Here is a 13,957-nt window from a genome sequence, read left to right on the forward strand (position 1 = left end):
AAGCGGTGCTACCTGTGCTACCGAACTTAAGTGGAACTGTGTCGACGCCGAGGGGGGACGTGCTACGTCAATGTGGCTGAGCTTTGTCCATCCGTGCACAAGGATTGGTCAAATGGGGGACGAGGAAGTGGCTGGTTAGTATTAACTTGGTAAGCTGAGCCTTGTCAGACTCGCGCAGTTCAAGGAAAGGCCGTCTTCTCACAGCGAGGCAATCACGACGACCAGTCAGGTGCTCCAACAAGTCATGAAAATATTTTCTCTTCCAAGCTGACCTCCACGATCCCGCAAAATGCCTGCCAAAATCTTATAGAAAGCTTCAGTCAGTCATCTGATTGCACATCGATGTATGGTAGCACAGCGGGAATCTACGCCCTGAATGTGGCTTGACCTTTCCACCCAAAATCACATGCGTTGAGAGGAACACTCCCCGACTTCACTTCCCTTTCGTCTCGCAGCTGTCCATCACCCAATCATCAACCGCATGTGAACTGAAGAGTCCCGCTACCCCACAAAGACAGGATGCTGGAAGGGTACGTACCTGTCAAAGGCCAACGCAACCGCGACATCTATGGACAATCAGACTTCCATTGGGTTTGACTGACTATTTCTCAATCTTTTTCTTGAACCCCTGGCCGCTTTTTGTCCAATTCTGTTGGGAATTCTGTCTATCAAGGTGGCTCTGTTAGTAGCAGGCACATATTTGTAGCAGTAAATCATTTGTACCCTAACCCTGGTTTTCTTTCGTCTTCACAACCCGCGTTTTCCTGTCGGCTGTTGCCTGCCCGTTGCCATGGCACCATTCCCAAACAGGCTGAATGACAACATTGAACCCATCCCCATGTTCTAATTTTCCTTCTCGATCCGCGTAGACCGCGACATGCTCGGCCGGCTCATGGCCATGACCAGGCGCATGCTCGCCCACCATGATGGACCTAGACTCTTATTCCGACGAAGACCTCGATAATCTCGACGGCGATCTCCTTCAACAACTCGAACACAATGCCATCCAATTCACCCAGAGACAGGCCCAGTCGCAAGCCCCGCCACGCACCCAATTCCAACTACCCGGGAGCACCGCCCAGCAACCGCAGTACATATCCGACGGCGACGACGACTACGACAATGGCGAAGTCATAGACCAAGCCGCTCAACCCCTGTCACTCCCACGATCCGGCCTGCCCAACCCAGCGCCCCAGCCCTTTCGTGCCGTGCCCAGCATCGCCGGCCAACAAAGGCTGAACCATCAACGACAACAGGCAAACCAGCAGCGATATGGCCAGCAACAGGCTTTTCGACCGAACCCTCAAATTGCCCCGTCGCAATATCCACGAGGCCCTTTGGGAGCTCCCGGGCGCCCGCTTCCCCAGTCCCAATTCCTCCGCCAACAACCACACCGGCCACCTCAAATCATCCGCCCCTATGTCGGCCAACAGCCACCGACCACCCAAGGCCTCCGTGGCGCTGGTCAAGACGTCGACAAGCAAAAAGACGAAACCATCCGTTCCCTCGAAGCCGAGCTCTCCAACCTGCGCACCCAGCTGACGACGGCCAAGGGCGAAGCCAACCTCATGCGCTCCAAATATGACCGGGACATACCGCAGCTTAAGAAGGAGATGGCCGAGGAGAAGGCCAAGATGGAGAAGAGGCTCCAGGAGGCGCAGAAGGCACAGCAAGCGGCTAGTAACGAGTTGCTGTTTGCCAATGCAGACCTACAGGAAGAGCGGGGGAGAGCAAAGACCAAGAAAGTGGGCAAGGATGGCGCCATGACGCCGAGTGGCAGGAACAAAACGAAATGGATACCGGACGGGTTCAGTGACGTGGATGTATCGGGATTGGGGAGTCCCAGTAGGGATAAAGCGGGGAGGAGAGAGCGGTTGAGGGATCAAGGGAATACCGGTACGCCGACAAAGGGGAAAAGGAAGCGGCCGGCGGTGGATAGTCCGTCTTTTGCTTTGGAGATGGAGACGGACGGGGCTGTTTTCGAGGACTCTGACTTGTTTGCCCCGAGGTCCACCAGTACAAGAACCGGACCGAGTTTGCCTTATGATGTGAGCGAGCCCACATCCCCCTCTCCGCCAACGCCTTCAAGTAAACCACTGACCTTCTTTGCAACAGTTTCTCAAACTCGTCCTCGACCATTCTCCCCTCCCATCCCTGCCTCTAACCTTTGAAGCCTTTGCGCGATTCTGCTTCCCATCAAAACCCTCCGCTTCCTTTGCCTCCATCATCTTCCGGCGTCTTCCCCAACTGGGCGTCTCCAACCTTATCAACAGCTCCGACAATGACCCCTTCCGTCTCCTCGTCGACTTCTCCGAACTCCTTCTCGATATGTGGCAGCAATGCTTGTCTGAGCGCTATCATTCGCCCATCTACTACCTCGCCGGTCTGTTGCAGTTCATCCTGCAGCTGAACGCTGTGGATGTGGCGCCACGGATCACGAGCAGTTTGGTGCCGGTGGTGGTCACCACTTGCCAGCTTGTGGCGTTGCCGAGATTAAATTTGAAGATGGTAAATGATGGAGGAGGCACGGTGGAGGACTTGGAGCAACATCCAGACCCTGCCATGAGGCTGTTAGCAGCAGATATCGATGTTACGCAATGTCTTAGGTTGCTGTATCTCTGTGCTGTGGGGTGTTTAAAGCCACCCAGTGTTGATCAACACATGACATCACCTCAAGCTCGGTTCTGGAAGACCATGGATTTGGAGTTTGTTGTCCTGATGCTGAGCGCTAAACAGCCGGAACAGGATTGGAGGGAAATGTTAAGTCTGTTGAGGACGAGTGCTATGCCCGGGAGCGTAGGACCGTTGCCGAAGCCTGACTCTAATGCTGATAGCAACACGATGTTAGCGGTTCGAAGTCGACCACAGGTTCAATCTCGCGGCAGCGGCAGCGGTCATAGTCGGGGCGGTCGTGCTGGTCAAATGCTCCCACCCCCTCCTCCCATCCGCAACGCTGACAATGTCGACAAACCACCCCAAAACCCTGAACCAGGCTCACAAGAAGCATCAACAGCCCAAATTATCATCGACTGCGTCTCATCCTACTTGGTCGATACCCCTCCGAGATGGGCCTCCCCCGGATCCGCGCGCGAGGTATCTATCAAGCTTGCTGCCTTGCAGACGCTCATGTCTTTTGCCTCTAGCTTGTTTGGTTTGTTGCAGCTCGCTAACAGCGATGTGGCCATTCCGAGGATTGTATCCGCCTTGTGCTGGGCGGTTGACGGGCTTTATGACGCTGATATTCCGTCCATGGCTTTTGATGACCTTTCTATCGCTTCTGATGACACTAGGAGGAGGAACGATATCCAGAAAGAGGGGCACACCAATCGGAAGAGGCACGGATATGATAGTGGAATGTCGACACCGCAGTTATTGTCACAGCTGATTTCCAGGTCGACGAATCTGTTACACGCATTGGTCACGCATCCCAAGACTTCCGGCATCGTCAACCCTATCTCCCGCAAGCTTGCCACACCGGTATCACCCGGACCACCGACATTTACACATCCGAGAACCGGCCGCGGCGCTTCTAAGGGCCGCAACACCACACGCGGTGTTCCCATTCGATCCACGGCCCTGCACGCCCTGCACAGCCGCGCAGCTCCCAATGCCGCCACCAGGCATGGGCAGAACTCTCGCCATAACCTCCAATCAAGCGTCGTTAATCCTCACGCTGCGGCCGTTAGCAACATGACCGCTGCCCTCCCCCATCGTTATTTAGTGTCTCTCGGCAGGCTCAACTTCGCCGAAGAAGATCTGGTTTTTGAGCAAGGTATTGACGAAGAGACGGTCGAGCGAGCGCATGAGTTGCTGGAGCTGGCAGTGGAGAGGCGAGAGGGTGAGAAGGTCAAGGGGGTTTTTGAGGGAGGGCAACATGAAGTTGACGGGATATGAGGAGGTTGTAATCAAGGCTGACAGTCAGGCTTGGGGTGGGGGGAAGGAGAAGGGAAGGGATTTCACTTTGGTTTTCTTTTTGATACCCATAGATCTTTCGAAGTTTACTGTTGTGTGATAATACGAGACATGATCTGCAATTTGATCAGATCGAAGATCAACGTTTTGGTGTCCTTCTTCCTTGGGCAACTTCTACATTTTAATTTCGTGACAATGAGCCAAGTGTAGCTGAGTTTATCCTACAGCCCATGGACGAGGTAGGAGATACCGTGTTTTCTTTACGGAGCAAATATTGCTCGACGGAGGAAATTGCGGTAGAGGTTTAATAAGGTGACTTGAGTGTAGTTAGTTACTTCCAAGGAAGATATATCGATCTTTTGCACCCTACTTGCGTTCATGGAGATTTGCGGGAAGAATACTTTGGCATGCTCAGTCCTCTGTGGGGACATTCCTGTCTCATTGACAACTAAACCGGAAATGGGGAAGTTAAGTGAGCGAGTTCTCTTTCCGATTCCGCCACCGCACTTACCTTCTCGTCAGTATTTAAAATCTTCCGGCAACACGCCAAACAGTTTCTTTCACTCCTCGACAAAAAGGCCTTGCCATCTGCAAGAAGAACCATCTCCAGGGTCACCAACACATATATATATAAGTAGCACAATTCTCTTTTCCATCCTTTCACCCAAGGGAATCGGGCCATATCCAATCTCAGCAAAGAACCATCCTCCACACCCAAGTCTATTCTACAGCCCCCATTACCCGTAGAACCAAAGGACACCCAATTATTTGCAGCAAAACTACACTTCCACTCGCCAAACATGGATCAGGATGCCTCTGAGTCCGGCTTCGAGTTCGTTAGTCATCACTTTCTCCGATCCTGGTATCTACGTGATGGAAAGAAGTCGATCCCGACACTTGACCAAGCACACTCCAAGGAGATGATTGAGGAGGGCCAGATGCAGACCCCCTTGCAGCTCGTCGCCTTAATCCATGGAGGACATTCAATGATACACAAGCCCTGGTGGTCTCGGGTCTTCCTTCCCATATTATGTCCCACCAGCCTCGCTCTGGAAGAGATGTACAAGCACTGGTTCTACTCCACCAAACTCAACGAAGGGCGCGTGCTCAAGTTTAGCCTAGCTTCCATGAAGATGGCCTTTCACCTCGGTTACACCATCCAAGTCTTTTGGATCCTAACCACCAAGCGCCCGTTAGGCCCACTACCGACGGCAGCCCAACACGAGCCGACAACGAATTTCTTCGATTCAGAGCCGAACATCCGGTATCTGGCCAGATTTTTCGAAAAGCTTTGGCTCAAGCTTTGGAAACAGCGGCGAGGCATCATAAAAGGGCAAGAGAAGATGACTGACCCAGACTCATTGCAGCCCGAGTCATGGTCCTCATGGAAGACCAGCAAGGGATCCATGGACAATTGGAGGGATTTGGAGGGGGCCTTGGCAACATTATGGCGAATCTTCACACATGAAATAGAAGAGGTACCCAAAGAAGAGACGTAGTTCGGCCTCCAGTTTCCGGCCGAGCTTGGCAGCATGAGAGAGTGGGAGTATATTCAGCTGTCGGCGAAGGAGGAGGCGTGGTATGGTATCTCTGGTGACGGGCCAGGCACAATGTCACCGCTGGCACTGGGGCTGAAGGAGGCGGAGAGGGTGCAGAGGCATTGGGAAAAGGAGCAAGAGTGGGTGTATCCCATGTACCCGGCTGAGTGGGAGGGATGGGCAGTGGTTTAGGCTGGAAAGGGAGCAGTGGTAACATGTAGTAGCGATAAGTTTGGGTGTGGATAACAGATCATGATACCTCTAAACAGTATTGGCGTAGTAGTCATAGCGGTAATTCTCTGTTGGCAAATTTCACTATTCTGAAGGGTTGACAGCGGGAACAGAAGAAAGCAGGGAAGTAGAAGGTACCTAGTTTGAAAATATGATGTACTCATGACTTACACGTGCCTTTTCAGTCACATACAGCTACAAGCCTTGGACACTGCACCATAGAAAGTGTCTGACTGTCTGTAAACGTATGCTTACCTCTGATGTAGCCTAGCTCCAGCACAATTAGCAATATGAATGGTAATATGGGCATATTTGGGTGGTTCATGTCGTCATTATTATGTTTGTACAAGATCAAGCGCCGCCAATGTATACAGAAAAAGTGTGTGGTATCGCTTTCAACTATCCAACTCCCATCCAGAGTCCAGACCCTGGGTTTGTTTACTGTTCGTTGACGAAAAGACCAGCCATGCCCATACCAGTACCAATGCACATGCTTGTCAACAGAATCTTCTTGCCCGATTTCCTGCACTCGGCCAAACCAGTGACAATCTGTCTAGCACCGGTGGCACCGAGGGGATGGCCGAGGGCAATGGCACCACCGCGGGGGTTCATCTTGTTCCAGTCGAGCTGGAGCTTGTCACGGCAGTAGACAGCCATGGAAGCGAAAGCCTCGTTGACCTCGACGACATCGATATCGTTGAGGGTGAGGCCGTACTGGTTGAGAAGCTTGGGGATGGCGATGGAGGGGCCGATACCCATGATGCGAGGAGCCAGACCAGCAACGGTGGAGCCGACGTACTTGCCGAGAATGGGCTGACCGAGCTTGACGGCGGTAGAGCGCTTCATGAGCAAGATAGCAGCGGCGCCATCGGTAACCTGGGAGGCGTTACCGCCCGTGGTGGTGGGACCCCACTGGGGGAAGGCAACGCGGATCTTGGAGAGACTCTCGGCAGTAGTGCCGGGGCGGATACCTTCATCCTTGGTGAGGGTGACGTCCTTCCACTCGCCATTGGCGTCCTTGACGCGGGTCTTGATGGGGACGATCTCGTCGTCGAAGAGGCCGGCCTTTTGGGCGCGCTCGGCACGCTGGAAGGACTCGGCGGCGTACTTGTCCATTTCCTCGCGGGTGATGCCGAAGTCACGGCTAACGTTCTCCGAGGTCCAGCCCATGGGCTGCATGCAGTCGGCCGACTCTTGGGACTGGGAGGTGACGGCCACGTCGAAGGGCTGCTCGAGGGCGTCGCCGCCAACGCTCATGGACTCGGCGCCCATGGCGATACCGACCTCGATGGAGCCGCACGAGATGGCGTGGGCAATGTCGGCGACAGCCTTGAGGCCCGAGGAGCAGAAGCGGTTGAGCGAGTAGGCACCAGCGGTGTTGGGGAAGCCGGCAGCAAGGGCGGCGGCACGAAGCTTGTAGGCGGCCTTGCCATCGGAGACCTGCAACCACACAGCCATTAGCCTCTGCATGTGACAGTCAGTGACAAACAATGTTGCGTACATTACCCATGGCAATATCCTCGACAAGCGCGGGATCCATATTGCAGCGCTCTTTGACCTCCTTAAGGGTGGCATAGGCGAGATACTCGAGCGAGGTGTCCTTGAAGCCGCCCTTCTTGGCCTTGGTGAGAGGGGTGCGGATGGCGAGGGTGATGACAATGTCGTCGGGGTTCTTGGCTGTGATGTTGCTCAGAGCGGTACCTGGGGTCAGGTGCTTGAGGATGGAACCGAGACGTTCGACGGCCATTGTGACTGTTGTTGTGTTTGTTTGTTTGTTTTGGTGGTGATGGCTTGGCTTGGCTTGGGTTGGGAGACGAGTGAGGTTATCCGGCGGCGGGAGTTGGAATCGACAACGGCAAGGAGACGACAGACGGTGACAAAGACGAAGACGCGGCTGTTGTCGTGGTTAAAAGGGATCGGCCATGATGGGCTGGCGGAAGTAGTGGCGGCATCTTCCACTTCGTTGATGGAACAATCCAATGCGACTGGAACGGAAGAGTGGGGTTGTGTTTGCCGAGGCACAGCGGGAAGTGGAAGTGGAAGTCGGGTGTGAGAGTGGCAGCGAGTGGTCTGTTGTCGACGGATGTCAGTCAGGGTTGAGTTGGTGTTTGGGTTTCATTGTTACTGGCTGTTAGTGGAACATTGGGGTAAAGAGATCCTGTCGTGGGTTCGTTGCCGCTGGAGACATCAAATTGTCCGGGGCGAACCGATTTCCCCGCATGGGCTTGACGGGGATTTCCCAGACTGCCACATCAGTCCTTAACAGCTGCCTCTCAAGACGCACTGACCATCGTTCAACTGATAGTCGGGCACTTGCAACGGCCGGGCGGCCCGCGGGCAAACATGCAACCCCACCGCTCGGCAGTTCATCCTATTTCCTCCACTGGAGTTCATTCAACACCACCATCATGACCTCTTTTTTGAGGCACTACGTACCTTACAGGGAGTCAGATCCAACAAACATCACCTCAACGACAAAACCTCCTGACCATTACAGAACCGCGACTCGAGACAGTCTCGAGATATCTACCTATCTGACATCATGGTCATCAAGTGGCTCACCGTGGCTCACCGTGGCTGGCGGACATGGTCTGGCTGGGGCTGACAACGAACAGTTCTCGTTTCTATCTTCTTCCTCTTTTCTTTTCTTTTCTTCTTGGCGTCATGGGGCTTTTAGTACTGTACCTGAAGATGGCGTCTCTGGCTCCTCCATCGATGGCTGCTTATCTTTAGCCGCACTCCCGTCTCAGCTCGCATGCCGTCAGCTCGCTTGCCGTCAGCCCGCAGACGCCATCGAATTTCCACATCGGGACGGAAATGTTTCTCTGGGCGCTGTCGACGCGCCTGACTGGGCGGTTGCAAAGTGGCAAATACGAGGCTCGGCGACCGTCATGAAGGAAGAAAAATAAAAATCTTTGATGGCCCTCTCTCTACTTGCTGACCTGATGAAATTTAGACTTCCAGATCCCAGCTTCCACCTTCAGGTCCCACGACATTCAGCGAGAACAAGGCTGGCTCCCGTCGATACGACTTTCGTAAAGCTGGTCCAAGTAACTATCCGTCAGATCTCCGGCGTCGCGTCTGTCGAGTCGTCAGCAACAACCGCTGATTGCGAACAAGTTCAATTCCAACAACTTCGACTTCAATTACAGAAGAAAACGCCTTCGATCCCATCCCATCCCATCCCATCCCATCCTCACCACACCCGCGCCATCGACATGTTTACCCGAGCCATTGCGGCCGCCGCCAGCCTCCTGGTCGCATCCGCTTCCGCCAACTCCAAGCGCGGCCTGGTCTTCACTCCTAACTCGACCTTCCCGGACGACGCCTACATTTGGACTGCCCCTCCCACCGACTTGACATGGTACTATAACTACAAACCGCTGCCTTCCCAAATCTACTCGAACGTGTCCCAATCAGACTTTGAGTTTGTCCCCATGCTCTGGGGCGCTCCCTCCGACATCAGTGACAAGTCCTTCTACAATACCATCAAGACCTTGATCGACGAGCGCGGTGTCAATGTCACCCACATCCTAACGTTCAACGAGCCTGATGGACCCGGGCAGTATGGCGGTAGCGACATTGACCCCGAGGTGGCCGCCCAGGTGTGGGTGAACAACATTGTGCCGTTGCAGGAGGATTACAAGGCACTAAGAGTAGGGCTGCCGGCTTGTACGGGTGCTCCCGCGGGCATGGAGTGGTCCAAGAAATTTCTAGAGGCTTGTTCTGGTCTGATCAGTGAGGGTGAAAAGACCAAGAACTGCACCTTCGACTTTGTCCCCATCCACTGGTATGGCAATTTCGAGGGGCTGGCTAGTCATATGGGAGAATATTCTGCTGCGTAGGTCAACTCCTTTCTCCCGCCTCTTCATTTCTACCTCTCCGCGAGCACAGGCTGACCTCCGAACTGCACAGCTTTCCCAACAAGTCCATGTGGGTCACCGAGTACAATCTCGCCAATGCCAACCTACAAGAGACCCAAGCTTTCTACACAACGTCAGCGGAATACTTGGACCGGCTGGACTTTGTCGAAAGATACTCCCTTTTTGGCGCTTTCCGCTCCGATGTGTCCAATGTTGGCCCTAATGCTGCCATGTTGAACCGTGATGGCGAGTTGACAGACATTGGGGCTTGGTACCTTGGGAGACAGGCCACCGGTGTTGATCCGAACAGTGGTAAGGGTGGTAAGGATTCGGGTGCGGTGAGGATGCCGACTCCCCGCCTTGTGACTTTGCTACTTGTCTCCTTGCTTGGTTTGGTGAACTTTGCGTAATGACTGATCGACGAATGCAAGATAGACAGAGCGTTGATTCTTCCTAGAGGTATGTATTCTTTTTGGTGGTTGGGCTTTGTTGGTTATTTTCTTCAAAATCCATACCTTAGATAGAGCTGCTCTTTGGCTTTAGGTGGCTAGCGTAGATGCCTGCTTGGCTATGAAAATTGTCTATACCTTTACTTACCTTCATGTTTACTCTTCCGCATGGATCACACCGAATGTGTGGCATTATGGCATTGACACTTTCACGACCTCTTTCTCAGACCTCGAGCCGTTATCCACCCCCCCTGTCCGATATCCACGCGGCCAAGGATGCTCATTCATGCCCAGCCATCCCCAGGAAAGGGTTACAATGCTGATCTGACTAGGGGTTCCCCCGTCAGTGACACCGGACGTCTCGTCTTGGCCAGCGTCCCTACCAATTGCACGTGTATCCCCCGACCTCACCTCTCAGCTCTCTCGCTTTATTTACAGATCGCCAGAGCTCTACATTCAGCATTCGATCGCCACGTCGTTCTTCAACCCGTATCTTCAGGGGCCGAGAGGGGCAGAGGGGTTCAAGGGGCTCAACAATCCCCACCTCAACCTTATGCACGCCCGTTGCAATCCCTGTTTTTTTGAAGAACCCAAGCGAACCATCCAATAAATAGCATTATAAAATAGGCCGTTGTGCCCACCGGACCCGCTTGACATTCATTAGTTCCGCGTGCGGAACCATGCGGCCGCCTCCAAAGCTCTTCAAGACGACAGGAATGGCCAGTCCGAGGTTCATCGGCTTCTCAAGCTTGCGGCATGCTAATTTTGTTGGAAACTGTCACCGCTTTCTCCCACGTTCCACTTACCATGTGCGCATGTCACCGCTTAGCGTTCACCGTTACAAACCCTTGCGCCGCTAGCACAACAGTTTGACAACACCGCCCGCAGAATCACGATTCCCCCGCTCAACAGTGGCAACCGTTGAGCCAGGCACCGTGATGGGAAAACGTGTCCTGGACTGGATGTAAGGATGTCCCCCGTGGGGCGGCAAGCTTGGGTGGTGATATACATATAAAAGGACAAGAAAGGGACCCTGATATTCTGACTTTTGGATGCTCTACCATCTTCTCACTCATCTTTCTCCCATCCATCCTCATCTCAGTTTCCCAAGAGACACCATCACCACATTCAATATGGCTTCTACCACAGACTACAAGATTGACTTTACCGTATGTCCTCTCTCTCCCCCTTCACTGCCTTCTTCCGCGTCTCGTGGGCTGCCCCTGTTGTCTTCATCCCACACCTGAGCCACCTTGTACTAACGCATCTCCAGAACTTCTACAACATCATCAACAATGAGTTGAAGTCAACCCCCACCACCCGGGCCGCCATCAACCCCTCCACCTTGGCCCCCCTTCCTGCCGTGCCCGTCTCTACCAAGGCCGATGTCGACGCCGCTGTCTCGGCCGCCAAGGCTGCCTTCCCCTCGTGGCGTGACACGCCCATTGAGAAGCGTGCCGCACTCCTCAACACCTTTGCGGATGCCATCATGGCCAACTTTATGGACTTTGCCTCTCTGCTTGCGCTTGAGGGCAAGCCCCCCACGGCGGCGCAGTTCGAGGTTGACTTTGCTGTCAAGCACTTGAAGGGGACGGCGCAGCTGAGGTTGGAGGACGAGGTGATTGAGGATAACGAGGAGAAGCTAACCAAGATTCGGTACACTCCCCTTGGTGTCGGCGTCGGTATCGTCCCCTTCAACTACCCCTTCTTCCTGGGTCTCGGCAAGATGGGACCCGCCGTGTTGGCTGGAAACGCCTTCATCTGGAAGCCTTCGCCCTACACGCCCAACACGGCGCTGAAGCTCGTTGAGCTGGCCGCCAAGATCTTCCCCCCTGGTGTTGTCCAGGCTTTGTCTGGCGAGGAGGACTTGGGTCCCTGGTTGACTGCTCACCCCGATATCCGCAAGATCTCCTTCACCGGCAGCACGCCGACGGGCAAGAAGGTCATGGCTGCCTGCGCCAGCACTCTCAAGCGCGTGACGCTCGAGCTGGGCGGCAACGACGCGGCCATTGTTTGCGACGATGTCAACCTGGACGAGGTCGTGCCCAAGGTTGCTCTCGGCTGCTTCAACAACGCTGGCCAGGTCTGCGTTGACATCAAGAGACTATTCGTTCACGAGAAGATCTACGATCAGTTCCTGGCCAAGATGGTCGAGGTCGTCAAGACGTTCAAGTTCGGCGGGTCCGAAGACACCGAGGGCGCCTTCTTCCCTCCTGTCCAGAACGCGATGCAGTTCGAGAAGGTCAAGGAACTATTTACCTCGATTGAGAAGGAGGGCCTGAAGCCTGTTATTGGTGGCGAGGTCGAGGCCGAGGCGGGCGCGAAGAAGGGATACTACTTCAAGCCTACCATCATCGACAACCCGCCTGAGAACTCCAGAATTGTGCAGGAGGAGCCGTTTGGCCCTATTGTGCCCGTCGTGAAGTGGGTCGGTGGTGAGGACGAGGTGGTCAGGATGGCCAACAACACCGATATGGGATTGGGTGCCTCTGTCTGGAGCAAGGACTTGGAGAAGGCGGAGAGGATCGCCAGGAGGCTGGAGGCTGGCAGTCTCTGGATCAACACCCACCAGGACCTGGCGCCTAACGTGCCTTTTGGTGGCTTCAAGCAGTCCGGTATGGGCCACGACTGGGGTCTCATCGGTCTTAAGGGCTGGTGCAACACCCAGAGCTTGATGACGAGAAGGTCAGGCGGTATGTTCTAAGGAGGGAGCGATAGAATGCATTTATTAGAATAGTGAATTTACAGCAAAGCGTGTGATTTTTCATAGTGTACCTTAAGAGACATGATCCGGACCCAATCGTGACAGGTGTAAACTTCAGGTACATGTAGAAGTTGGCAGTAGGAGATGGTTAACTCACGGCTCCCAAATTCCGCAACAGGCGGAGCTCTCCGCTTGGTCGATATCCCGGATTCCCCGGAACTGACATGACTAGGTATCACTTCGCAGTGCCTTTAACATCGGGATGATACCATTTCATTGAGTGTTCGAAGAGGGACCAGAATTCAATGGGGTTGACAGTGCCGTGGTTACTGCTTGAGCTAGCAACGTGAAGGAGTGGTGAGTGAGCATCGTGCGTGAATCATGTTCCAAATGTCAGGAAGATTCAAATGGTGGACATGACGATATCGGGCAGTGTTTGGAAAAAGGTCGGTACGTGTAGGTACCTCTAGGTTCTTTTCTAGATGACGGGTACCTGATCTTCAGAAGGAGGCTTTCCCTATGAGGTAAGACAGAGCCATGACTGAGGCGCGGCAGTTCAATTGATCTAGATGTGCCGAGCTCTGAAATGCGAGGGGAGATGCAGTGGTCACTGGTCAGTGTGACAGTCAAGTCAGGATCTACACGAATTCGTCTTCGGGAATGAACGTTGGAAAGATGTGGTCCGTGTGCGCACCTAATGCAGTGGTCCACACAGGCTTCACGGAGCTGGATGCGCGGCATTTGGTTGGTTGAAAATTCTCTTAGCGGTGAGCGTGAGAAGTCAACCTACACTAGAAATGCAGGGTGGTCTGACCACTGGAACTGGGCATCTTCCAACACTCATCCAGACCTATTCCCGACCGTCCATTTCCGAAGACACCATCACCCATCACGCCCTCACAGCAGGAGTAGTCCTGGACATGGTGTGGGCCATTGCCAGGACCTTTTAGTTGCGGAAGGATAACACGTGAGTTGGTTGAGCTTGCCAATTGGTTTTGAAAAAACAATATCCACGACGTCACTCTCCCCGTCGGGTCAACTCTCCCAATTTCCTGCAACAAAAAAAAAAAAAAAAACGCTCGCCGGACCTGCATTAGGCGGTTGCCTAAAGTTCGCCATGTCTGTTGACTAATGTCTTTGACAGCTAGTAGGGTCGTATCTCTCGCCTAAGTCGTTGAGGTAGACAGGAGGCTAAACTCCACCACCTCACTCAACCAATATGGCTCGTCTTCAAGACCACATGCGAGCCATTGTCCGCCT

General features: G+C 53.8%; 5 protein-coding genes across 5 annotated transcripts; 4 read left to right on the plus strand and 1 right to left on the minus strand.

Moving 5' to 3' along the window:
- Positions 1–923: 923 nt before the first annotated feature.
- NEUTE1DRAFT_77878 (uncharacterized protein) lies at positions 924–4,050 on the plus strand (the record flags this gene model as incomplete). Its single annotated transcript, XM_009850583.1, has 2 exons — positions 924–2,048; positions 2,116–4,050. 2 exons carry the CDS (start codon positions 924–926, stop codon positions 3,892–3,894), a joined length of 2,904 nt encoding a protein of 967 aa, XP_009848885.1.
- Positions 4,051–4,712: 662 nt separating this feature from the next.
- On the plus strand, positions 4,713–5,642 carry NEUTE1DRAFT_40294 (uncharacterized protein; the record flags this gene model as incomplete). The annotated part of the gene is made up of 2 exons (XM_009850545.1): positions 4,713–5,176; positions 5,450–5,642. The coding sequence occupies 2 exons, from the start codon at positions 4,713–4,715 to the stop codon at positions 5,640–5,642; spliced, it is 657 nt and encodes a 218-aa protein (XP_009848847.1).
- A 353-nt stretch (positions 5,643–5,995) lies between these two features.
- NEUTE1DRAFT_77879 (3-ketoacyl-CoA thiolase) lies at positions 5,996–7,593 on the minus strand (the record flags this gene model as incomplete). The annotated part of the gene is made up of 2 exons (XM_009850584.1): positions 5,996–7,121; positions 7,183–7,593. The coding sequence occupies 2 exons, from the start codon at positions 7,426–7,428 to the stop codon at positions 6,120–6,122; spliced, it is 1,248 nt and encodes a 415-aa protein (XP_009848886.1).
- A 1,306-nt stretch (positions 7,594–8,899) lies between these two features.
- Positions 8,900–10,137, plus strand: NEUTE1DRAFT_77884 (uncharacterized protein; the record flags this gene model as incomplete). Its single annotated transcript, XM_009850585.1, has 2 exons — positions 8,900–9,522; positions 9,597–10,137. 2 exons carry the CDS (start codon positions 8,900–8,902, stop codon positions 9,952–9,954), a joined length of 981 nt encoding a protein of 326 aa, XP_009848887.1.
- A 921-nt stretch (positions 10,138–11,058) lies between these two features.
- Positions 11,059–12,765, plus strand: NEUTE1DRAFT_120594 (uncharacterized protein; the record flags this gene model as incomplete). The annotated part of the gene is made up of 2 exons (XM_009850586.1): positions 11,059–11,162; positions 11,267–12,765. 2 exons carry the CDS (start codon positions 11,127–11,129, stop codon positions 12,695–12,697), a joined length of 1,467 nt encoding a protein of 488 aa, XP_009848888.1.
- Between the last annotated feature and the right edge of the window lie 1,192 nt (positions 12,766–13,957).

The sequence above is a fragment of the Neurospora tetrasperma genome (assembly GCF_000213175.1).
Source record: "Neurospora tetrasperma FGSC 2508 unplaced genomic scaffold NEUTE1scaffold_2, whole genome shotgun sequence".
Lineage (NCBI taxonomy): Eukaryota > Fungi > Ascomycota > Sordariomycetes > Sordariales > Sordariaceae > Neurospora > Neurospora tetrasperma.